General features: G+C 46.5%; 1 protein-coding gene across 1 annotated transcript in view; it reads right to left on the reverse strand.

The window, feature by feature from the left end:
• Nucleotides 1–27,583, reverse strand: part of LOC119599074 — a 40,401-nt gene that overhangs the window by 8,249 nt on the left and 4,569 nt on the right. Inside the window, exon 2 of the mRNA XM_037948830.1 lies at nt 11,517–12,327. Coding sequence (XP_037804758.1) covers nt 11,517–12,149 — 633 coding nt within the window. The 5' untranslated portion in view covers nt 12,150–12,327. The remainder of the gene's footprint in view (nt 1–11,516; nt 12,328–27,583) is intronic.

Below are 27,583 nucleotides of genomic sequence, written 5' to 3' on the forward strand. Positions count from 1 at the left end.
AAAAAAGCACACCCAAAAACCATTCAAAATTCAAGAAAATATTAGAAAGCTTCATAAAACCCCCCCCCTTTTTATCTTTTTTATCTTTCTTTAGATAACAAAAGTACCCTCAAAAATACAATTTAAAATATGGTGATGGTGATGGTGTGGGGATGGTATGGTAAATGGGAATGGAATGGTAATGGAATGGTAAGGTAATGGTTTTAAAGGTAATTGGGAATGGTAATGTAATGGTTTAAAGGTATGGTAATGGTAATGGTTGGGTAATGGATTGGGTTTGGGTTTTAAAGGTATGGTAATGGAATGTAATGATAAGATAAAGATAATGATAATGATGATAAAGATGAATGATGAAATGGATATGTTGATGTGTGTATGGTAAAGTAAAGAAATTTATTGTAATGTGTAAAAATAATAATAAAAATAATATAAATAAAAATAATAATAAAAATAAAAATAATAATAATAAATAAAATAAAAATAAAATTTTTTTTTTTTCTTTTTTTTTTTTTTTTTTTTCTTTTTTTTCTTCCCTCCACCAAAAATTTCAAAATTTTTCTCATGGCATGATCATAATGAGATTTTACGGGATTAAAATTTGATTTACATGAACTGTTAGATAGATAGTAGATGATAGATAGGGGTGATAGATAGATAATAGATAGGGAAGGGGTAATAGAAAAGTGATAGATAGATAGATAGAAGATAGATAGATAGATAGATAGATAGATAGACGACAAAAGACAGACAGACAAAAACAGACGACAGACAGACGAAGACAGAAGGGACAGATAGATAGATAAGATAATAAAAATCGAAAATTTTCCCATTGGGAATGAAACTCTTTCTTTTACCCAAAAAAAAAAATCAAAAAAAAAAAAGGTTTTTAAATTTTTCCTTTTTCTATTTTCGTCGCTCTTTCGCTTTATATTCTTTCTTTTTTTTTCTCTCTCCTTTTTTTTTTTTCTTCTTTTTCTAATCATTTTTTCCCCCCGGTTTTTTTACTATATTTTTCGTTTGGGCTCTTTCCACGCCTCCTTTCCCCCCTCCCCCTCCTCCTTCCCCTTTTCCCAAAAAAAGTGCTGTGACAAACTCGAGAAAAGAAATCAGAAAAATAAAAAAGTACACAAAAGGCAAACCCGGACAGACACAAAAAGAAAAAAACACACAACAACCCCACACACCCCCACACAACCCCCAAAACACAACACACACACACACACCCCACACAACACCCCCACACACACACACACACACACAACCAAACACAACCACACACACACCCCAAACACCCCACACACACACACACAACACAAAATAAAAACATAATAAAAATAAAAAATAAAAAAAAAGAAATTTAAAACACAACAGCTTTCAAGAAGCGTTCCCGGGGGGGGACTCGCAGGGAGCACATTTTTAAAACGCTGTGCCCCCTTATTACAGTCATGCCCGTACTACCGCCCCTCCCCGGTCAAGTCGCCCGCGACACCAGTTATAAAGCTGTATTTCGACTGGGGGGCCCAAAACCAAAAACGGGAAGGGGGAAAAGATAAAAAATAAAAAAATTACAGTCGTGGGAATGCATTAAATACAAATCGACTAGTTACAAAACACGAGGGAAAGGGGGGGAAGGGGGGGGGAGGGGGGGGGAGGGGGGGGGGGGAAGAGAGGGGAGGGGAGGGGGAAGGGAAAGGGAAATGGAAAGGGGAAAGGGGGGAGGGGGGGGGGGCAGCAAAAGTAGTTGGGAAAAGAAAATTGTCGAAACGTGAAGTAATTTATTATAAATGACAGAGCAACCAGCGGAGTTTCGAAAATTTTAAATACCATTCTTACTGCTATGGAAAAAATGTGTGGATTTTAGGCCCGAAAAAATCTATTAACCCAAAACAGCTATAGAGAGCAATTATTTACAGACGCAGACCGGAATTAAACATGAAGCTTGTTTAAAAAAACAAAAAAAATTTATTCTCCCATACCCTTTCGCATGTCCGTATACCAATGTTTAACAGCAAAATACTTGCAAAAAAACTATTTTAAACGCCCCCCCAAAACAAACTTTTACAACCTCCCCCTCCCTACCTTTTGAGTTTACAAAACATGCACCCAAGAAAACACCCACAACACACAAACACCCACACACACCACCATAAAACCACATCCCCCCACAAACACACACACCAAAATCCCCCGACACACCCCCTTTCCCCCCCCACCCACCCCCACCTCCCCCCCACCCTCACCTCCCCCCCCACAACCCACCTCCGGTCAAAATTAAAGGCCCCCGCGACCCAAAAAGGAACCAAAGGGCCCAAAGCAGACGCGTCGTCGCCCGGCCAGCGGAGGCAGTGGACCTTCCTCAAGGCGACCGTGCAAGGCACGAAAACGGGCCGCGGCGCGACCACTTCTTCTCTGTGTCTGTCTCTGTGTTGTCTCTGTCTCTCTCTTTCTGTCCTATCCTTTTCTCTGGTCTGTCGCTACTCTATCTCGGTCTCTGTGTCTGTCGCTATCTCTGTTTCTGTCGCTATCTCTGTGCTGTCGCTATCTCTGTGTCTGTCGTATCTCTACTGTTCCTTTTTTGTTTTCCCTGTCGCTATCTCTGTGTCTGTCGCTATCTCTTTTTGTTTTTGGGGCGCTTTTCTGTTTTTGTCTGTCCGGGGGGTTTGTTTGTGTTTTTTTTGTTTTTTTCTTTTTTTGTGTTTTTTTTTTGCCCCTCTTTTTTTTTTTTTTTTTTGTTTTTTTTTTTTTTTTTTTGATAGAGGTGGAGAGTGAGAGAGAGAGGAGAGAGAGAAGAGAGAGAGAGAGAGAGAGAGAGAGAGAGAGAGAGAGAGAGAGGAGAGAGAGAGAGAGAGGAGAGAGAGAGAGAGAGAGAGAGAGAGAGAGAGAGAGAGAGAGAGAGAGAGAAGAGAGAGAGAGAGAGAGAGAACGAGAGAGAGAGAGAACGAGACCGCAAAGGCGAAAGAGAACCAGTCAAAAGAAATGCAACAAACGCAGCCAGTGGTCAAGTTCCCTTCTCCCTACCGTCCTCCCTCTCCCCCTCCTCCCTCTTCCCTCCTCCCCCACCCCCACCCCCTCACCCTCTACCCCTTCCCCTCATCCCTCCCCCTCCCCCCTCGGATTCCACTGCCGACTCCAATTTCACTGCAAAACCTCCATGCTTACCGCTGTGACAAGCTGGGAGGATTGGGGGGAGGGGGAGGTGAAGGAGGAGAGGGAGAGAGAGAGGAGGGAGAGGAAGGAGAAGAGAAGGGGAGAGGAGGGAGGAGGGAGGAGGGATGGGGAGGTCGAGGAAGTGATGAGAGAGATGGTGATGAGGGAGGAAGGGAAAATCGGAAGGATATTTTCCACAGGAGGAAGGGAGGAGGAGGGGAGGAGGAGGGAAGGAGGAGGGGGAGGAGGGGGAGGAGGAGGAGGGGGAGGAGGAGGAGGAGGGGAAGAGGAGGAAGAGGAGGAGGAGGAGGAGGAGAAGGTGAGAAGTTAAAAGACGGAAAAAAGAAGAAGGAGGAGGAGGAAGAGATAGAGGGTAAAAGAGGGGAAAAGAGACGGGAGGAAGAAAGAGGAAGGGGAAAAGGGGGGGGGGGTCATTCCACCAAGGAGCTTTGGCAAACGCCGTGTTGTTCCCGGGTTTGCAACTGCTTCCCGGTTGAAATTGCAGAAGGCAACATCCGGTCCTCAAACTTTCGCCCCCCCCCTTCCTCTCTGTATGGCCTCCCCCCCCCATCCCACTGCTTGGAAAATGCACTTGTCGAAAATTTGCATAGATTGTACACTCTTTCGGTTTCTAATCTAGAAGAAAAAAATGCATACATACATACAAACATATAGGGATGCAGACATACATACGTACATACATACATACAATGCATACATACATAAAGACATACATACATGCACACATACATGCACATATACATAAATACATACATTCATACATACATGCTTACCAGCTAATACATAACACACACGTACATACAACACATGTCTGCATTTGTATTAGTTCATGTATGTTTATATACGTGCACATGTGTCCGTATGTATGTTTGTTTTTGTATGTGCCTGTGCGTGTCTGTGCTGATGTGCGTCTTACATGGATATACACCGATAAATACACATACATATAAAAGCATACACGAACACTGTTCATCTCAGAACTATGGACCAAACGCGGCCGGCACAACCCCCCCCCACGTCCTCCCTCCAACCCCCCCCCCACGTCCTCCCTCCAACTCCCCCCCTACGTCCTCCCTCCAACCCCCCACCTCCTCCCTCCAACTACCCCTTCCCCCTCCCCCCCCCAGGGCCCCTTCCGCGTCACGACCTGCGGCGCCAACAAGTCACCTCGCTTCGCCTCTCTTTACCTCGCCTTGCCTCGCCTCGCCTCTCTTTACCTCGCCTTGCCTCGCCTCGCCTTGCCTCTCTTTACCTCGCCTTGCCTCGCCTTGCCTCGCCTCGCCTCGCCTCGCCTCTCTTTACCTCGCCTCGCCTCGCCTCGCCTCGCTAGGTCAGACCGATGTGATGTGCGTTCTTAGGGGGGAGGGAGAGAGGGAGGGAGAGAGGGAGGGAGGGAGGGGGAGAGGGAGGGAGAGAGGGAAGGAGAGAGAGAGAGAGAGAGAGAGAGAGAGGGAGAGAGAGAGAGAGAGAAACAGACAGATAGGAAGAGGGACAGAGAGACAAATAGACAGACAGACAAATAGACAGATAGGCAGAGGGATAGACAGACAGGGATAAACAGACAGAAAAAAAGGCAAACAGACAAACAGGCAGAGATAAAAAACGCACACAAAATCCATTCGAAATTCAAGAGACAATATGTAGAAAGCCTTCATACCCCCCCCCTTTTTATCTTTTTATCTTTCTTTCAGATAACAAAAGTACCGTCAAACTACAATTTAAAATGATGGTGATGGTGATGGTGATGGTGATGGTGATGGTAATGGTAATGGTAATGGTAATGGTAATGGTAATGGTAATGGTAATGGTAATGGTAATGGTAATGGTAATGGTAATGGTAATGGTAATGGTAATGATAATGATAATGATAATGATAATGATAATGATGATAATGATGATAATGATGATAATGATGATAATGATGATGATGATGATGATGATGGTAATGATAATGATAATGATAATGATAATGATAGTAATAATAATAATAATAATAATAATAATAATAATAATAATAATAATAATAATAATAATAATAATAATAATAATAATAATAATAATAATAATAATTTTTCTTTTTTTTTCTTTTTTTTCTTTTTTTGCTTACCTCTCCATCAAGAATATTCAAAATTTATCTCATGGACATGATCATGACATGAGATATACGGGATTAAAATTTTGATTATACATGAACTGTATAGATAGATAGATAGATAGATAGATAGATAGATAGATAGATAGATAGATAGATAGATAGATAGATAGATAGATAGATAGATAGATAGATAGATAGATAGATAGACAGACAAACAGACAGACAGACAGACAGACAGACAGACAGACAAGACAGACAGACAGACAGATAGATAGATATAGATAATAAGCATCGAAATTCCTATTAGGTAATGAAACTACTTTCTTCACAAATATAAATACAAAAAAAAAGGTTCTTAATTTCCTTTATCATATTTTCGTCGCTACTTTCGCTTTATATTCTTTCTATTTTTTTTCTCTCTCTCTTTTCTTTTTTTCTTCTTTTTCTAAGTCATTTTCCCACCGAGTTTCTCTTACTATATTTTTCGTTGGTCTCTTTCCCACGCCTCGCTTTCCCCTCTCCTCCTCCTCCTTCCCTTTCCGAAAATAAGTGCATGTGACAAACTCGAGAAAAGAAATGCAGAAAAGATAAAACGTACACAAAAGGCAAACACGGACAGACACAAACAGAAACAAAACACACACACACACACACACACACACACACACACACACACACACACACACACACACACACACACACACACACACACACACACACACACACACACACACACACACAGAAATAAAAACATAATAAAAATGAAAAAATAAAAAAATAGAAACTTCAAAACAGCAACAGCATTGCCAAGAAGCGTTCTCCGGGGGTGACTCGCAGGCAGCACCATTTATTAAAACGCTGTGCCCAGTTATTACAGTCGACTGCCCAGTCACTACCGCCCATCAGCCGGTCAAGTACGCCCGCGGACACCAGTTATAAGCGTGTATTTACGACTGGGCGCCCAACACAACAACGGGAGAGTGTGAAATGATAATAATAAATGAAATTACAGTCGTGGCAATGCACTTAGAAATACAAATCGACGTAGTTACAAATCACGAGTGAAAGGGGGGAAGGGGAGGGGAGGGGAGGGGAGGGGAGGGGAGAGGGGAAGAGAGGGGAGGAGAGGGGAGAGGAGAGGAGAGTGGAAGGGGAAAGGAGGGGAGGGGGGAGGGCAGCAGAGTAGTTGGGAAGAGAAAATTGTCGAAACGTGAGAGTAATTTAGTTATAACTGACAGAGCAGAGCCACAGCAGGAGTTTCGAAATTGTAACTACGCATTCTTACAGTGCTATGGAAAACTGTGTGTGATATTTAGGCCTGAAAATATCTATTTAACCAATACAGCTATAGAGAGCAATTTATTTACAGACGCAGACCGTGATGATATATCATGAAGGCTTAGTTTAAAATCAAAATATATTTATTCTCCCATACCCTTGCGCATGTCCGTATACCAATAGTTATAACAGCAAAGTACTTGCAAATAACATATTTTAAACAGACCCCCTAAAACAAACTATTTACAACCTCCCCATTCCCTACCTTTTCGTAGTTTACAAATACATGCACACACACAGAAACACACACACACACACACACACACACACACACACACACCACACATAAACACACATCCCCACACAAACACACACACACACATCCCCAGACACACCCCCGTCCACCCCCACCCACCCTCACCTCCCCCCCACCCTCACCTCCCGCACCCACAACCCACCTGCTCGAGTACAAAGTTAAAGGCCACGACAGACGCCAAAACAGGACACCAAAGGGACCCAAAGCAGACGCGTCGTCGCCAGGTCCAGCGGAGGCAGCTGGACCGTCTCCTCAAGGCGACCGTGTCAAGGCAGCGAAAGCGGCCGCGGCGCGACCACTGTCTCTCTCTGTGTCTGTCTCTGTGTCTGTCTCTGTCTCTCTCTGTGTCTGTCTCTATCTCTGTCTCTGTGTCTGTCGCTATCTCTATCTCGTGTCTCTGTGTCTGTCGCTATCTCTGTGTCTGTCGCTATCTCTGTGTCTGTCGCTATCTCTGTGTCTGTCGCTATCTCTGTGTCTGTCTCTCTGTGTCTGCCTCTCTGTGTCTGCCTCTCTGTGTCTGTCTCTGTCTGTGTCATTCTTTTTCTCTGTCTATCTTATTCTCTTTCTATGTGTGTGTCTTTCTCCTTCTTTAGTTTCTTTTTCTACTTTATCATCTTTTTTATATATTCATTTTTTGTTTCTTTGTCTATTTTTTCTCTTTTTTTCCTTTTCCTTCTTCTCTCATCCTTTTTTTCTCTCTCTTTCTATTCCTTCTTCTTTTTCTTCGTCTTCTTCTTCTTTTATTTTTATTTTTTCTTTCTCCCTTCTTCTTCCTTTAACATTTTTTTCTTATCTTTTTTTGACAAATGTTTTTGTTGTGTGTACTGTTACATATCAAGGTGAGGCGGGACTCGATCCTGGCCAGTCGGAGGCACCCAGCTGGGGGCGAGGCGGGAGGGGGGGGAAGGGGGAGGGGGAGGGGGAGGAAGAGGGGGGAGGGAGGAGGCACCCAACTGGAGGCGAGGCAGGAGGGGGGGATGGGGGAGGAGGAGGGGGAGGAGGAGGAGGAAGAGGGGGGAGGGAGGAGGCACCCAACTGGAGGCGAGGCAGGAGGGGGGGAAGGAGGAGGGGGAGAGAAGGGGAGAGAGGGGGGAGGGGGAGAGAAGGGGGAGGGAGAGGGGAGGGGGAGAGAGGGGGAGAGAAGGGGGAGGGAGAGGGGAGGGGGAGAGAGGGGGAGGGGGAGAGAGAGGAAGTGGGAGGGGGAGGAGGAGGAAGAGGGGGGAGGGAGGAGGCACCCAGCTGGAGGCGAGGAGGGAGGGGGAGAGAGGGGGAGGGGTGAGAAGGAGATGGTGCGGCGCGTTGTTCCCTTGGGCAAGGAGCTTCACTTCGATTGCCTACCTAGCTACTGGGTGGCCAAGCCAGCCCAAGTCAGTGCTGGTCCCAAGCCCGGATAAAATAGAGAGAATGATTACCTAAAAAAGTACCACCGGCACTCTCCGTGGAAAGGAACTGGGGACCCTACCACGTACTCACTCCAAGAGCATCACAACATGAAAACTACAATTAAGTATCATGCTGTGACCACGGCGGCTCAGACATGAACCTACCGTTAAAAGAAAAGGGGGAGGAAGAGGAGGGAAGAGAGAGAGGGGAAAGGAGGAAAGAAAGAAGAGGGTGAAGAGGAGAGGAGGAGAGGAGGGAGAGGCGAAAGTGAGGAAGAGAGGGGGAGAGGGAAAGAAGAGGGGGGACAGAGGAGCAGGAGAGGAGGAGGAGGAGGAGTGAGGAAGAGCAAGAGGAAAGGGAAGAAAAACAGAAAGAGAGAACAGAGGAAGAGGGAGAGTGCGAGAGGGAGAGTGCGAGAGGGAGAGTGCGAGAGGGAGAGCGCGAGAGGGAGAGTGCGAGAGGGAGAGTGCGAGAGAGAGAGTGCGAGAGAGAGAGTGCGAGAGGACGAGTGCGAGAGGGCGAGTGCGAGAGGGCGAGTGCGAGAGGGCGAGTGCGAGAGGGCGAGTGCGAGAGGGCGAGAGAACCAGGGAGACAGCAGGGTAGCGTGAGGAGTGGGGGGAGTGGGGGAGGGGGGGAGGCACGCAGACCCTCTGGTGTTCCTCCAACCCGTGTGTTTCGAGATCCTTCTGCCGCGTGCGTCTTCTGGGCCGCTGCGGTAACCACGATTTCTACTTTCACCGAGTGTGCATCTCGGCCGGCGGTCGGGGCGCCAGGCAGCACACGCACGCACACGCACATACATACACGCACACGCACACGCACACGCACACGCACACGCACACGCACGCACACACACACACACACACGCACACGCACACGCACACGCACGCGCACGCACACACACACACACACACACACACGCACACGCACACGCACACACACACACACACACACACACGAATTCACATAAAGACATTTATTAACCAAATAGATAACAGATAAATAAAATAATATTACAAATGAAAAGAGAAAAATGAAAGCGCTACCAATTATGATAACAGTGATAATGCCGACGACGACGACGACGACGACGATGACGATGACGATGACGATGACGATGACGATGACGATGACGATGACGATGACGATGACGACGACGATGACGATGACGATGACGATGACGATGACGATGACGATGATGATGATGATGATGATGATGATGATGATGATGATGATGAGGATAATGATGATGAAAATGGTAATAATAAAAAGCTATCGCGTTGAAGCAATTCTTAAAGCTATTGTTTCACTGTTTGGCCCCATTTGTCAAAAAAATGGGGGGAAAACGACTTCCTTTCACCCCCCCTTTCACCCCCCTTCCTCCCTTCTTCCTCCTCCCTTCCTCCTCCTCCCTTCCACTCTTCTCCCTTATTCTCCCTTTCTCCCTCCCTTTCCTCTCACTTCGCCTCTCGATGTAAGAGAGAGAGAAATAAATATATATAGAGAGAAAGAGAGAAATAAATAGATAGATAGATAGATAGATAGATAGACAGAGAATGATTTAAGGAAGGAGGGAGAAGGGGAGAGGGAGAGAGAAAGAAAGAGAACAAGAGAGAGAGAAAAAAAGAGGAGAGAGAACGACCCCTTCACTCCCCCCTCCCCCCCTTTCGAAATCAGCTCCGAATGACTGACACGACATATATATATATAAGAAAAAAAGGAAAGACTAAAAATAGAAAAAACAATTAAAAAAAACTAAAAAAAACAGGTAATTTGTCCCCATAAAAGGCAAGGCCAATTTCGGTCCAATTACGCACGAGAGATCCGCGCAACGCCATTATAACGAAAGACGAAACAAACGCTCGTGTGCTCTGGCCCCTCCCCCCCGCCCCCCCCCGCCATACCCTTCCTCTCCAACCTTCCTCCCTCCCCCTCCCCCCCATGGCACCCTCATCACCCCCTTCCTCTTCCAACTCTCGTTTCCCCCTCCCTCCCTTCTCTTCTCTCGCGTCTTCTCTTCTCCCTCTCTCTTCTCCCTCTCCCTTTTCCGTCTCCGCTTTCCTCTCCTTTTAATCTCCCTTTTCATCTTCCTTTCCCATCTCCCCTCCCCCTTGCTCCTACCTGTGAATCTTTTTCCTCCTCCGCTCTCTCCCTCCTTCCGTCACCGTCGTCCCCTCCCCCCTCCCCCCTCCCATCTCCACCTCTAACTCCCCCTTCTCCACCACTGACTCCCCTAACCTCCAACCTCCTCCCCCACCTTCCCCCCGTCCTCCCCACCACAACCAAACCCCCGCCTGCTATGACCCCCTCTCACCCCTACCCCTACCCCTACCCCTACCCCTACCCCTAGCCTCTACCCCTACCCCTACCCCTACCCCTTCCGCTAGCCTCTACCCTTTTCCCAAAAACGGACAAAAAGAGAAGTAAAAATAACACTAGTCAGAACAATCCTCTTTTCAGCCCCGAATGGCCCTTTGCCCCTCCCCCCCCCCCGAGTGCCAGCCCCTGCCCCAATCCTGGCCCCTTCGCGAGCCCCGCGCCTCTCCCACGGCCGCCAATGGGAGCCATTATTAATCTAATTATCATAATTATTAATGGGAGCCATTAATGGGAAGTTACTCGCTTGAGTGACTGAGCGAAGTGAAATAACAGCGACGATTATATTTTTTTTTCTTTTCTACCTTCAGTTTTCCCCTTTTTTTATATATAATTAGTCATTTGGTCTGATCAGTTTTCCTTCAAGGATGGTGTTATGGAGTGCTGAGGGGAAGGGAGGGGAGGGGAAGGGAGGGGAAGGGAGGGGACGGGGGGAGGGGAGGGGAGGGGACGGGGCAGGGGGAGGGGAGGGGAGGGGAGGGAGGGGAGAGAAGGGAGAAGGGAAGGTGATGGTGATGAGGATACCAATGGCAGTAATACAAAGGGAAGCCGCCCTTCGCACCGAGCGACCGGTCAGAGGTGCGGCCGAGGAGCACTCACCATGAAGGGCAGGTGGTTGACGAGGAAGCAGACGCCCGCCACGGCCAGCGTCGTGCCCCACCGGAAGTCGGAGGCGGGCGAGCGCGGCGGGCCGCCCCCCCGCGAGGCGCCCGCGCCCTTGTGGCTGCGCAGCGGCAGCGCGGGCGGCGGCCGATGCGGCGGCGGCGGCGGCGGCACCAGGTCGGAGGCGGAGGAGGCGGCGCGCAGGGCGGCGGCGGGCGCCGAGGACGCCGTGGAGGAGGCGGTGGAGGCGGAGGAGGCGGCGGGCGCGCGGGCGGCGCTGGAGGCGGTGGAGGAGGCGGTGGCGGTGGCGATGGGTGCCAGGTCGGAGTGGGCGCGCGCGGGCACGGAGCAGCCGCGCCCCGCCTGCACGACGCCCGCGCTCACGCCGCCCGCCAGCGCCAGCACGCCGTACACGCTGAGCACGAAGAGCGCGAGGCGCACGTGCAGCGCGTGCGGCAGGAAGCTGCAGTGCTCGAAGGCTGCGGCGGCGTCGGCGGGGCGCGCCAGCAGCGCCGCCACGCCCACCAGCGCCGCCACGGTGGCCAGCACCGCCAGGTGGTAGCGGATCTGGTGGCGGCGCACGGAGAAGCGGTACTTGTAGGGCCACTGGCACGTGAGCGCGCGGTCCACCAGCAGCGACGCCAGCGTGGCCGCCTGCAGCGCGCGCGTGGCGCTCAGGCTCCACACGAAGGCCCCGCATGCGGCGCCCGACTCGGGCCGCATCAGGCTGAGCAGCGCGAAGGCGAACACCTGCAGCGCCATCAGGAGCTCCTGCACGAACACCGCCAGCAGGAACAGGTCGACGGAGCGCCAGTGGCGGCGGTACGAGTGGAACACGCCCAGCGCCCACGCGCACACCAGGAACACGAGGGGCGCCGCCGCCGACAGCCCGATCCAGCTGTAGGTGAGCGCGCGCATGGTGACGGCCATGGCGCGGGGGCGCTCAGCGCGCGCGGGCCGCCTCGAGGGGCATCGCCGGCGCGGCCTGCGAGTCACGCCCGGCCGCCTCGCCTCGCGGCCATCGCGGGGGCGGCGGGGGCGGCGGCGGAGGACGCGGGCGGGCGGCGCGGGCGGGGGGCTCGGCCGGCGGAGTCGTGGCGACGTCGGACTGCAAAGAAAGGAAGGCGTTAGTGGCGCCGAGGACGAGGCAGGTCAAAGGCCAGCTTGCGTCTCGCGGAATACTCTCGGAGAACGCCAAGTGACGGGCTTTTGATCAACATTTCATTCATTCAATTAGCAAGCGCTTCTCAAGAATATCCTTCGCTGCATTTGCATCTCAGGGCAACCATCACAGCGACTGCCATTTATCCAGTACCAAAATCCCGTTTCCTTCCTCCATACCATCACTATAATCACCACCACCACCAACAACAACACAACAGTCCATCATCATCATCTCCAACATGATCAAAATCACCACCACCATCACCACCATCCCCCTGGAGATGCAACCCGACCCACCAGGAGCGCCGTGTCCTTGGGTCGGTGGCTTGTCTTCGAGTATCGGTTTTCTCTTGTAGTTTTTGCTTCATGTCTCTTTTCGCTGTTTTCTCTTCTCGTGTATTCATTCTCTCTTCCTCTCTCTCTCTCTCGTTCTCCCATTCATTCTCTGTTTCATTTATGCTCTCTCTCTTTCCACATCCACATTTTCTCTCGCTCTCTCGTTCACTCACTCGCTCTCTCATTCACTCACTCGCTCTCTCATTCACTCACTTACTCGCTCACTCGCTCAATCACTCGCTCACCCACTCGCTCACCCACTCAGTCATCCATACACTCATAGCGTTAACGCTATCTCCTCCTCCCCAAAGGAAATATTTGCATCAATAAAACTACCAAGTCTATTTTTACCTTTGCCTCAGTCACTGTCTCTGTTACGTTCTTTTTTCTGGTCTCATATTTCTCCTCGCTCTTATTCTTATTTCTCTTTCTCCCTCTATTTCTCTCTCTATCCTCACTTCAACCATTTAAGATGTGACCATTTGTTCCGGTAAAACTCTCAAGTGTGTTTTTATAACTAATCTGTCTGTTTCTTTTTCTATATATTCCTCGTCGCTCGTAAGCTACTTATTTATCTCTCTCTGTGTGTCTCTCTCCTTCCTTCTCCCTCTCTCTCACTCCCTCCCTCCCTCCCTTCCCTCTCCCACTCCCTCCCTCCCTTCCCTTTCCCCTCCCACTCTCTCCCTCCCACTGCCTCCCTCCCACTGCCTCCCTCCCACTGCCTCCCTCCCACTGCCTCCCTCCCACTGCCTCCCTCCCACTGCCTCCCTCCCCACTGCCTCCCTCCCACGCCTCCCTCCCACTGCCTCCCTCCCCTGCCTCCCTCCCCCTTGCCTCCCTCCATGCCCCCCCCCCCTGCCCCTCCCTTCCCTCTCCCCTCTCCTCTTCCCTCCCTCCCACTCCCTCCCTCCCTCCCTTCCCTCTCCCCTCTCCTCTTCCCTCCCTCCCACTCCCTCCCTCCCTCCCTCCCTCTCCCCTCTCCTCTTCCCTCCCTCCCACTCCCTCCCTCCCTCCCAAAAAATTTCCCCAGCAAGCGATGCATTGAGCCAGATTTTCCCATACTTTCCCACGGTCTTCCGAAGTGACGAGGCAAGACAGACAGCTGGGGCGAAAGCCGGGGAGAGGGGGAGGGAGGGGATTTATCGAGAGTGAAGCGAGGGATCCGAAGAGAAAGAGAGGAGAGAAGGGTGGGAGAGAAAGAAAGGGGGGGAAGAGGAGAAAAGAGAAGAAGAAATGTAGAGAAGAAGAAAGAAAGAAAGAAAGAAAGGAAAGGGAAATGAAGCAGGAAGAGAGAGAGAGGAGAGAGAGGAAAGAAAGAAGAGAGAAGAGGAAGAGAGGAGAAGAGAGAGAGAGAAGAAGAGGAGAGGAGAGAAATGAGAAGAGAGAGATAAGAGAAGAGAGAGAGAGAGAGAGAGAGAAGAGAGGAGAGAGGAGAAGAGAGAGAGAGGAGAGAGAGAGAGAGAAGAGAGTGAGAGAGAGAGAAGAGAGAGAAAGAGAGAGAAAGAGAGAGAGAGAGAGAGAGAGATGAGAGAGAGAGAAAGAGAGAGAGAAGAGAGAGAGAGAGGAGAGAAAGAGAGAGAAAGAGAGAGAAAGAGAGAGAAAGAGAGAGAAAGAGAGAGAAAGAGAGAGAAAGAGAGAGAAAGAGAGAGAGAGAGAGCAAAGCATAAAGAGATTGAAGATCATAAAACAACAAAAACAGAATGGAATCAAGGAAGAGAGACATATAAGGATAAAGAATAATAAAAAAGAAAATTCAAGACTTTAAAATGACATACAAAAAAAGGATGAAGCGCCGCAGAATAATACGAATGAGAAGAAACAGCGAAAATAAATAAAAAGAGGCACAGATAATCACAAAAACATTAGATAATAAGAAGCAAAAAAACAAAAACAATAAACAAGGAACCAGGAAACACTCAAAGACGAAGGGACAGACTAAAAAGAATAAAAGAGAAAAACAAATAATCGATAAAAAGGGAAGATCAAAGCAGAAGAATAATAAAATAAAATAATATTGATGAAAAAACGAGATTAAAAAAACAATAATAATAATAATCAAAACCACGAAGAATAACAAAACAGAATAAAAACGAGATGAAAAGAATAAAAATCAAAATAAAAACAAACAATAAAAAAATTAAAAACTGAAGAGGATTTAAAGATGATAATGAATAACAATAATGATGATAATAAACAAAATAAAAAAATCCCTTGAAACACATCTATCGACAGCGTGAAGGCAGATCGGAGAGAGCGATTACGTCAGAGCAAAAAAATAGGCCTATGGAGCCCCCATCCCCTTTTGGGCCTACCCCCCCCTCACACCCCCACCCAGGCCAGATGCGGCGGAAAGGTATGGCTGTACACTGCTATTACAGATTACAGGTCGATTTACGTGTCGTTATGTAATACCGGATGTAAATAGTTCCGGTAAATCTCGTCTAAAATTGTTATGTATAGAGAGAGAACCTTTTTGTTGATTTGCAAAGGAATGGGAGGGAGAGAGGGAGAAGGGGGAGGAGAGAGAAGGGGGGAGAGGGGGAGGGAGGGGGAGAGAGAGAGAGAGAGAGAGAGAGAGAGAGAGAGAGAGAGAGAGAGAGGGGGGGACAGAGAGAAAGAGAGAAAGACAGAAAGAGAGAAAGACAGAAAGAGAGAAAGAGAGAAGGAGAGAAAGAGACAGACAGACAGACAGAGTCAGACAGACAGACAGACAGACAGACGGACAGAGCCAAACAAAGACAAAACCAAAAACAGAAGCACAGACACGACAACCCGACCACACAGACAGAGACACGCACAAGAGATGCGCAGAGAGAGAGAGTGAAAATGCCAACAGAGCTTCAGCCGCGGCCGGGGCTTGGGAGAGGCGAGCCGCGCGCCACAAAGACCTCGGCTCAGCATTTCTCTCTCGGGGCTCGACTCCCCGACACGACACGCACACAGATGCACACACGACCAATACGTATACGGCACACACGAGCACATACATGCATACATACATAATGCTCACATACACATACCCACGTATACAATACATAGATACATAAATACATATATACATAATGTTGACACACACATACCCACATACACAAATAAATAAATAAATACACATAATGCTGACACATACATACCCACATACATAAATACATAAAATACATACATACATCCACACGTGCACACATGCATACACACATACATGCATGCATACACACATACATACATGCATACACACATACATACATGCATACACACGTATATATACACACATAAAGACAAAGACAAAAATTCCCATGGCTCCCCCTCCCTCCCCCATCACCCCCCCAAACACATTAAGAAGAGTGAAAGACTGTGACGTAATAACAGGTGACAAGAGAGAACAGAGAGAAAGAGCCTGGGGGGGGGGGAGGCGAGGAGAGGGAGAGAAACGGGGGAAGAGAGAGAGAGAGAGAGGAGAGAGAGAGAGAGAGAGAGAGAGAGAGAGAGAGAGAGAGAGGGAGGGGGGGAGGGAGAGAGAGGGGGGGAGAGAGAGAGAGAGAGAAAGAGAGAAAGAGAAAGAGAGATAGCGAGGAAGAAAGAGAGAAGAGAAGGTAAAACAAACCCCTCTCACACCCTACCCCCCCTATCACCCGCCCCCAAGTACGCCCGCGGGCGGACCCAACCCCGAGCGCGGCCATGTTGTTGTGACGTCATCGCGCGCCCCAAACAAGGCACCGAAGTCATTAATAGTTGGGGGCGCGGGGCATAACGATAACTTAATTATCTACGTAATTATCGAGTGTGTGTGAGAGGGGGAGGGGGAGGAGGGGAGGGGGAGAAGGGGAGGGAGGAAGAGGTAGGGGAGGGAAGTGGGGAAGGGGAGGGAGGGGAATGGGGAAGGGGGAGGGGAGGGGGATGGAGGAGGGGGGAGTGGGGAAGGAGAGTGGAGGGGAGGAAGCGAGATCAAGGAAAGGGGGAGGGGGGGGGATATGTGGGAAGGGAAGTGGGAGAGGGACGGGGAGGGGAAGGGAATATGAGTGCCTGTCCATCTCCCTACTTACCTACCCACCTATTTTCTCTCGCAAGCATAGTAAAAGGACTTTGACTAATCTCAGGGAAGTGCCAAGGGCCAAGGGTCGTTAAGAGGGCCAGGGGAGGGGGGAGGGGGAGGGGGAGGGGGAGGGGAAGGGGAGGGGGGAGGGGGAGGGGAAGGGGGAGGGGGAGGGGAACAATCCTATTCAGTCGACGTCCTCAGAGGCGAGTAGGGAGGCGGGGGGGGGGGGGGGACGGACGCCATGACAAGAATCTCAAAAAAAAGAAAAAACGACAGATATGAAATAATAATAATGGCAACAACAGTGATAATAATAATAATAATAATAATAATAATAATAATAATAATAATAATAATAATAATAACAACAACAATGATAATGATAATATAATAATAATAATAATAACAATAATAATAATAATAACAATAATTATGATGATGATAGTGATGAAGAGGAGAAGGAGGAGGATAATAATAATAATACTGATAATATTAATAATAAAAATGATGATGATGATGATAATGATGATAAGCTCAAAAAAGACAAAAAAAATGCAAATGCCTTCCGCAGTAGGCCTACCCAACTACAGGCCTACAGGACACGCCCTCCCCCCCCTCCCCCCCGCTCCTATCTCTCAGATGACCTTTCTTGACCTTCCTTCCTTGGCCTGCCGGTGGGGGGGGGGGGCTCGCACATTTGCTGTTTGTTGTTGTCGTTTTTTGTCTATTTTTATGTTCGTGTCATTGTGTTTGTGTGTGTGTGTGTGTGTGTGTGTGTGTGTGTGTGTGTGCGTGTGTGTGTGCGTGTGCGTGTGCGTTGTGGTGTGCGTGTGGTGCGTGTGCGTGTTGCGTGTGCGTTGTCGTGTGGTGTGGTGTGTTGTGGTGTGTGGGGTGGCGTGTGTGTGGCGTGTGTGGTGTGGTGCGTTGCGTGGGGTGTGCGTGTGTGCGTGTGCGTGTTTTTCGTTCGATTCGTCTCTAACTTTTAATTCCTCCCGCATTTTCTTTTTCTTCCTTTCTCTTACCATCTCTCTTAATCTCTCTCCCTCTACTTTCATCTCCTGCTCTTCCTCTCTTCCTCTCTTCCTCCCTTCCTTCCTTCCTTCCTCCCTTCCTCCCTTTCTCTTTTTTTTTTCTTTATTCCTTCCTTCCTCTTTTTCTCTCTCTCCTTCTCTCCCTCCCCTCAATGGTGATTTCGATGCGACGTTAGATAAGGATCAAAGAAAGTCGTTTCTTGTATTTATTATCGCCTCCCCCCTCCCACCTTTCTCACTCTCACACTCTCTCTCTTTTTCTCTTTCTCTCTCTCCTCCTCCTTTCTTTCTTTCTTTGTCTTTCTCTCTTTCTCTCTCCCTCTCTCTCTCTTTCTCTCTTTCTTTCACTCTCTCTCCCTTCCTCTCTCTCCCTCTCTCTCTCTCTCTCTTTCTCTCTCTTCCCATTAGTTCTGTGCATGCGTAGGAGAGAGTGCGAGTGCTTGAATGTCCGTGAATGGGCGATTGTATGCGAGTAAGTGTGAATGAGTGAGCAAGTGCGTGCGTCCCTGCCTGCCTACCTTCGTGTGCGTACGTACGTGTTTTTCTCCCCCCCCCCCCGCCCTCCCCCGACCACGCAAATGGCGGTAAAGGGCATTGGGCAACCTGTGCCCCCATGCCATCACGAGATGCCTTCAGCCATGCCCGCGCCCGCCCTCTGCTCTCTGCCGTCTGCTCTCTGCTCTCTGCCGTCTGCTCTCTGCCGTCTGCTCTCTGCCGTCTGCTCTCTGCCGTCTGCTCTCTGCCGTCTGCTCTCTGCCGTCTGCTCTCTGCCGTCTGCTCTCTGCCGTCTGCTCTCTGCCGTCTGCTCTCTGCCGTCTGCTCTCTGCTCTCCCGCTCACAAGTTCTCTTCAGTTTTCTCTCTTGTCTCTCTCTCTCTTTCCCTTTCTCTTTCTCATTTTCTCTCATTTTTCTCTTTTATCTCTATTTTTCACACACTCTCTGTCTGTCTGTCTGTCTGTCTGTCTGTCTGTCTGTCTGTCCTATAGATAGATTGATAGCTAGACAGATAGATTCTTGTCTCCTCTCTCTCCTCCTTCTCTCCTCTCCTCTCTCTCTCACTCACTCCCCCTCTTCTTCTTCTCTTCTCTCTTCTCCCCCTCCCTTTTTCTCATCTCTTCTCTCTCTCTCTCTCCTCTCTCTTCCCTCTCCTCTCTCCTCTCCTTCGTTTCTCTCTTTTCTCCCTCTTTACCTCTCTCTCTCCTCTCCCATTCTTTCCTCTTTCCCCCCCTCCCTTCTTCTCCCCACCTGCCCCATCTCCCCTCTCTCCCTCCCCTCTACTTTCCCCCTCCACTCCCACGCTCAAACTACCCGCTCCCCCCTCTGATAAGCCTATACAAAACCTATCTTAGCCCTCCCCCTCCTCCTCCCCTCCCCTACCCCTAGCTATTCCCCTCCCCTCCCCCCACCTGTCTCTTCCCCTCTTCCCCTTCCCCTTCACCCCTCCCCCTCCCCCTCCTCCCTGATTTAGGCCTAAATCTAATTCATAAAATAATCGATTCTATTGAACTCTGACTCCCCTGCCCCCCCCCCCCTTCCTCCATTACAGCACAGCAGTAGTAGCTGTGTTGCTCTTCTTCTTGTTTGCTTGTTTGTCCTTGTTTTTTATGCCCCTGTATTTGTTTCTGCTTATATTTTTTTATCTTTGTCTTTGTTTTTGTTAATATCTTTTTTATATATAATATCTTGTCGTTGTCATTGTTTTTTTGTTTATATTTTTGTTTACTGTTTTTGTTTATATTTTTATTTGTCTTTGTTGTCGTTTTCTGTTTATGTCTCTGCCTTTGTTTTATTTGTTTATATTTCTGTTTGCCTTTGTTTTGAACTCTGGCTGTCGCTGCTTACATTCCGTCGCGTGATGATTTCGCAATGAGTTTTTTTTTATTTCTTTGCATTTGTATTTAAAATTTTAGTTTTTTTTCTTTCTCACACACGCATGTGTACATATGCGTGAAAGCAATGCTTAATCAAGTCTACATACAGACATATGGGCAGATTTTCTGATAAGATACATAAAAATTCCCACATGAACACGATAGACAGACAGACAGACAGACAGACATACACACACACACACACACACACACACACACACACACACACACAAACACACACACACACACACACACACACACACACACACACAACACACACACACTGTTCTCCCTCTCACCGACAAATAAAGCCCCGATGACCTAATACGGGAGGTCAGAGGTCACGGAAGGTCAAGCCAGGAGGCCGTCCAATTTGGGCAGCCAATCGCCTCCGTAAAGAACCCCTTTGTCTTTCCTTTCGCTTTTGGTCGGGGTGCTCGTCTATTTCTTTTAGGTGGAGGGGGGTGAAAGGTGGGGGAGGGGGAGGGGGAGAGAAATGAAAGGAGGGGGGAAGGGGGAGAGAAATGAAGGAGGGGGGGGGGGGGGAGGGGGAAGGGGGGGGAGGGGAAGGGGGAGGGGGAGGGTCAATATGTGTGCGAGTTATTTTCTCAAATTGCTGTTTTTTTTTTGTTTTTTTTTTTTTTTTTTGTATTTAATATGATTCTACTAAGAGATGGGACAAATGCATGTACACATACGCATACACATCGCCATTAATTAATACTTGAACGTGTCTCGAGATGAAGGGAGGGGGGGAGGGAGAGGGAGAGGGAGGGAGGAAGGGAGGGAGGGGGGGAGGGGGAGGGGGGGGAGGAAGGGAGGGAGAGGCTTTCGATGACACCTGGGAGATATGGAGAGAGATGGTGGGAGGTGAAGAGAGGAAAGGAGAGAGGGAGGGAGAGGGGAGAGGAGGACACACATGTATACATGTGTGTGTGTGTGTGTGTACATATACATACATACATGCATATATAATATATAATATTATATATATATATTATTATATATATATATATTATATATAATATATATATATATATATTATATATATAATATAATATATATAAGTATAATATATATATATATATATAATAATATATTAAATTATAGGTATATAATATAAGATATATATATATAAATATATATATAATATTTAATATATATAATATAATATATATTATACTATATATATAATATATAGTAGGTATATATATAATTATCATACATAAATACATAATGCATATATCATATATATATTATATATATATATATTATATATATTAATATATATTTATATAATATATATATATTATATATATATATATATGTGTGTGTGTGTGTGTTTGTGTGTGTGTGTGTGTGTGTGTGTGTGTGTGTGTGTGTGTGTGTGTGTTAGGCAAACAGACAAAAGCGGACAAAAACTAACAAAAACTAACAGAGCGATGTTACAAGTGCCAGATATAAATGTTTATGGAAATCTATATAAATCTATAGAGTTTACCAACCGTTCATCGTGCAGTGTCTAAGAATCATTATTTACTTGCTTTTCCTGTATTTTCTGTTTCTAGATTTTCTTGTCAGTTTGTCTGGCTACTTTTTTTCCATTCCTTTGTTGTTTTCTCTTTTCTTCTCTTTCAGTTCCCCCCCCCCCCCCACCCCGACGAAGGAGACCGAAAAAACAACCCCACAAACCCCCAAACCACATACAACCCCACACAACACACAAACACCCCCACCACCACCACCACCACCACCACCACACCACACACCACACACCACCACACAACTCACACCAACTACACTCACACCACACTCACAACACACTCACACCCCACCACACTCAAACTCCACATCCACACTACCTAAACCCACACTCACACACCACCTCCCCCACACTCACCCCTCACACTCACACCCCCTCAACAGACCCCCCCCCCCCCCCCTCCCCCCCACCACACCTCCACCACATCCCACATTCACACACCCCCTCACACATCACCAACCCCCACACCACACCCCTTCCCGCCAAACCAACTCCCCCCCCCCCCCCTTTTTTCCGTTCACTTATACCCTCACACGCACATCCCAATCACACCCAAAGTCAACTTTCCCGCCAAACCCCCACAAACATTCCGAAAAACAAAACACAAAAGTAAAAAAAGAAATTTTTTTAAGAATTTTAATAATGGGAAATTTGTAAATGGGGAGTTTAAAAAATTTAGGATTTTGGGAAATAAAATAAAAAATTAAGAGGGTGTTGGTGGTGGTGGTGGGGTGGTGAGGTGTGGTGTGGTAGTGTGTGGTGTGGTGAGGTGATGGGGGTGTGGTGAGGGGTGTGGTGTGGTGGGGGTGTGGTGATGGTGTGGTGATGGTGAGGTGGTGGGGGGTTTGGGGTGGTGGTGATGGGGGTGGTGGTGGGGTGGTGGTTTGGGGGGGGGTTGGTTGGTGTGGAGGGTGATGGTGAGGGTTGGGGTGGTTGGTTTGGGGTGGGGGTTTTGGGTGATGGTATGGTGGGGGTGGTTGTGATGGGGGGTGGTGGTGGGGGTTTGGTTGGTGGTGGTGTGGTGATGGTGGGGTGTGGTGATGGGATGGTGATGGTGGGGTGGTGGGGGGTTAGGTGATGGGGTGGTGGTGGTGATGGTGATGTGGGGGTGGGGTGGTGGTGTGGTATGGTGGGGGGGTGTTGGGGGGTGGTGATGGTGGGGTGGGGGGGGGGTGGTGATGGTGATGGGATGGTGTGGTGGGGGTGGGGGGGGTGGTGAGGTGAGGGAGGGTGGTGGTGGTGGTGGGGTGATGTGAGGTGATGGTATGGTGTGGATGGTGAATGGTGATGGTGATGGTGATGGTGATGGTGATGGTGATGGTGATGGTGATGATGATGATGATGGTGATGGTGATGATGATGATGATGATAACGATAACGATAACGATGAAACCGAATAACAAAAGCACAAAAACACGAAACAGCAAATTAACCCCCAGCCCCTCGTCCGAATCCTCAGCGCAATTAACACGAACACCTCGACTTCGGCTTCGGACAACTCAACGAAATAGTTTTTTTTTTATTTCAATCTTTTCTTTTCTTTTCTTTCTTTTTTTCCCTTTGTCATGACACTACTGCCTTTGTCATTACAACAGAGGTCGCTTCTACACGGGATTCGGGTCAGGGTTAAACTCATTCAAAAAATAAACCACTTTTAACAAATCCGTATAAGACATGAGAAGAAGAATACAAAAATAAATAAATAAATAAATAGATAAATAAAAATAAATAAATCAAGTGCTTATATACGATGGGAAAAGGTGATAGGTGTATATGAGAGAAAAGACAACATGACAACGAATAAATGAGAGGAAAATAATACAGAGAAATGCAAGAGAAAAGGAAGAAATATAAAGGAAATGATAAAAAACACACACGAAGGAAAATAAGAAAAATTATAAATAAAAAAATGATAAAAAAACACACACGAAGGAAAATAAGAAAAATTATAAATAAAAAAAAAATATTAAAAAAACACACACGAAGGAAAATAAGAAAAATTATAAATAAAAAAAATTATAAAAAACACACACACAAAGGAAAATAAGTAAAATTATAAATAAAAAAAAGACAAACATAAAAGTAATGAAATGAACAGAGAAATGAAAAAAAAACTAAAAACAACAATATACAAAAAAACGAATTAAAAGTTAAACAGAAGAGATGAAAAAAAAACAGATACTATTATTTGGATCGAGAAAAAAAGCGTATTATTGATTTATATAAAAAATAATCTTGTCTTTGCTTTTTCAACTACGAGCATAATACTCGACTAAAAAAGTAATGTTTATGTAACGAAAATAAACCGACTTGTTAATGAATACTCGAAAAAAAATATAAACTTGTAAAAAAAGGAGAATTTACAGGCCTATGAAAAAAAAAACATATCGTATATTTTTTTTCTATGATTATTCAGCGCAAATGGTTATTTTTGTAGAATCTTGTACTTGCGAAGTTATGATACATATCTTCCCTATTCAACAAACTTCCCTTTTCTCTGTTATTCTCTTCTGCTTCTGTCTTTCAAGCCTATCTGTCAATTTTTCATTACTCTCTGTTTCTAAGCCCTTTCCTTGTGTCTCTCTCTTTCTCCCAGTCTTCATCTCTCTCCTTTATATATATATATATATATATATATATATATATATATATATATATATATATATATATATATATATATATATATATATATATATTATATAAATATATATATTTTATATATATATATAAATATATAAATATATATATATATATATATATATATATATATATATATTATATCTATATATATGTGTGTGTGTGTATATATATATATTTATTTTTTTTTTTTTCAACAGCCATTCATTCCACTGCAGGACATAGGCCTCTCTCAATTCACTACTGAGAGGTTATATATGGCAGTGCCACCCTTGCCTGATTGGATGCCCTTCCTAATCAACCGCGGTTTGTGCCACGGCGGCGACTTCCCCTACGACCCTTGCGTTTGACTTCTCAAGGCGATATGTCGTTTTCTAGGAGGGCAATCGAGGTGAAGTTCCTTGCCAAGGGAACAACGCGCCGGCCGGTGACTCGAACCCTCGAACTCAGATTGCCGCCGTGACAATCTTGAGTCCGATGCTCTAACCGCTCGGCCACCACGGCCTATATGATTATATATATATATATATATATATATATATATATATATATATATATATATATATATATATATATATTATCTATTTGTCTGTCTATCTATACATATATAACTTTATAACTATATAGCTATCTCTTTACTTATCTATTCATATATATATACATTATATATATATATATATATATATATATATATTTACATATATTTATCTATCTATCTCTCTCTCTCTCTCTCATACATACACCCGCCCTCAAACAAACAAACAAACACATACCCACGCACGCAAAACCCACATGGATGACCCCCTCATGACCCCCCCTTCAAGTCCTTCAGTGACCCCCTCATGACCCCCTCATGACTCTCATAAAGAGTGAAGTTGCGGGGCGATGGGGAGGAGAGAGAGAAGAGGAGAGGAAAGAAGAAAAGAGAGAGAAGAACAGAGAAGCGAAGACTAGACGAGAAAGTTAAAATAAGAAGCGAAAAGAGAGAAACGAAAATAGAAGAGAAGAGGAGAATGAGAATTCAGAAATATACGTTTTCATTGTTTATCGCAAAGCCACCGAAGAATGTGGATAACCCCTATCCCCTCCCCCTACGCCCCCCTCCCCCTACACCCCCCACCCTCTACACCCCCACCCCCCCACCCCCCACCCTCTCCACCTCGTACCCTCGGGCAGCAGACAATGAGAGATTCAGTCAAAAATGAAAGAAAAAAATGCCAGTCACTCTGCGGTATTTTTTTCTTTTTTTTACTTTTTTTTTTGGGGGGGGAGGATTATGTCACCGGGAATTCTGGCACAGTCACGTGACAAGCGACTTGTTACATATAGCCCTCAAAGAAAGTACCACCAACCACAGAATGATACTGCAATGAATAACAAACAATGAAATAACAATAATGATACTACAATGAATTGCAGCATTAACAATAGAAATAACAACAATAACACCAATTCCAGTACTACCACTAACAAAAAAAAAATGATAGTGATATCTAACAATAGAACCAAAAACAAACAACAAAACAAAATAACAATAGCATTAGTAACAATACCAGTTATGACGGTAGTAAAGCCAATAATGATAAAACCCATTATGATAAAGATAACAATATAGCAATAACGTATACAGTAAAAATAACAATGACAAAAAATAATACTATGAATGAAAGTGACAGCGACAGTGATTGTGACAATGACAACGATGATGACAACGAAGATGATAATAGCGATAATGATGATGATAACGAAGATGATAATAGCGATAATGATGATGATAACGAAGATGATAATAGCGATAATGATGATGATAACGTTAGCGATAATGACTATTATGATGATAATGAAGAGAATGAAAAGGATGATTAATAGTGATAAGGATAACGTTAGGGATAAAGATAACGATTATGAAGATTAATAATAAAGAGGATGACAACGATAATACTGAGAATAATGACAAAAATATCCTGAAAGAGAAAGAGGAGGAAGATAAATAAAAGCGAAAGAGGTGAGAGGCGAAAGGGGGGGGGGGGAGGGATGACATAACCATATCAATTAAACCAATTATTCGAATTTTCGTCCAATCGCTTCCTCCTCATCTAAGCGTTGTTCTCTATTACGACATCGTAATTTCTCCCCTTTCTTCTGTTTCTGTTTCTCCTTCTTCTTCTTCTTTTTCTTCTTCTTCTTCTTTCTCTTCTTCTTCCTCTTCCTCTTTCCCCCATCTCCTATCTACCTCCCCTCACCCCCTCCCACCCCCATCTCCCAACCTCCTCCTCCCACCTCCCCCACCGCCACCTCTCTCTCCCCCCACCCCCTCCCCACCCCCTCCCCACCTAACCCACTACCAATCAACCCAGGAAACCAAGACGAGGCAACCGACACCACGGCGGCTGGCTTCGTCTCCTCGCCATTAATTAATACTTGAAAGTGTCTCGAGACGAAGGGAGCGAGGGAGGGAGAGAGAGGGGAGAGGGGGACACATGTGTGTGTGTGTGTGTGAATATATATATATATATATGTATATAAATATATATAAAATATATATATATATATATATATATATATATATATATATATATATATATATATATATATATGTATGTATATATACATGTTTATATATGTATATATATAATATGTTTATATATGTATATATAATATATATAATATATATAATAAATAATACATATAATATATATAATATATATAATAAATATCTATCTATCTATCTATAGAAAGGCAAGCACGTCCGTGGCGCCTTCTCCACTCCCCGCCACCCAAGGGTCACCCCCTTCTCCTCCTCCCCGCGCCCGCTCCGCCGACGAACCGTCTCTTGCCCCCCCCCCCCTCGCCGCCGTCATACCTATGCATTTCGCCTTTATTACCGCGGGGAAGAGGAAGGGGGAGGGGAGGGGGGGAGACGTCGGGGCAATAAGAATGTGAAAGTCCGAATGAGAAACCCACTTCTCACCGGAGCGCCACCACCACCCACCCACCCACCCACCCACCCAGCCAGCCACCCACCCAGCCAGCCAGCCAGCCACCTTCGGGGAGCTCCCTGGCGTAGCAAAGGGGGGCGGGGAGAATGCAATTCGTGTCCATGAAGGATCTGAAGGTTGTTTCTGGGTCTCTCTTGCTCTGCCTCTCTTTCTCTCTTTATTTCGCTTTGTCCTGTCTTCATTTCTCTCTCTTTTTCCTTAACTTCTTCGAATTATTCTTTTTCTTCCTCTGCTTCTTATTTTTTCTCTCTTTTTTACTATATCTCCCTCGATCTATACTTCTAGCTGTTGCTACGACCTCTCCTTCTCCCTCTCCCTCTTTTCCCTCTCTCTCTTTCCCTCCTCCACATCATTTCCCTCTTCTTCTCCTCTCCCTTACCCTCTCATTTACCCTTTCCATCTCCCCCAACCTCTCCCCTTTTTCCTCTCGCTCCCCTTCTCTCTTTTTCTTCTCCCTGTCCCCGCCTTCCTCCTCCTGTCTCTCTCCTCTGCCTCTTCCACCGCCAACGGAAACGGTCTCCCGGCGAACGCAGGTCCAACGAGCATCCTGTGTCCATTTTTTCCCCACGAGATTCGCCTCGAGATAAATCCAAGATGCTGCGGATAGAAATTGGGAGAGGGGTGGTGGGAAGGAGGGAGGGAGGGAGGGAGGGAGGGAGGGAGGGAGGGGGGAGGGAAGGAGGGAGGGAGGGAGGGGGGGAGGGAAGGAGGGAGGGAGGGAGGGAGGGAGGGAGGAGAAGGAAGGGGAAAGGG

The sequence above is a fragment of the Penaeus monodon genome, chromosome 42 (assembly GCF_015228065.2).
Source record: "Penaeus monodon isolate SGIC_2016 chromosome 42, NSTDA_Pmon_1, whole genome shotgun sequence".
NCBI lineage: Eukaryota > Metazoa > Arthropoda > Malacostraca > Decapoda > Penaeidae > Penaeus > Penaeus monodon.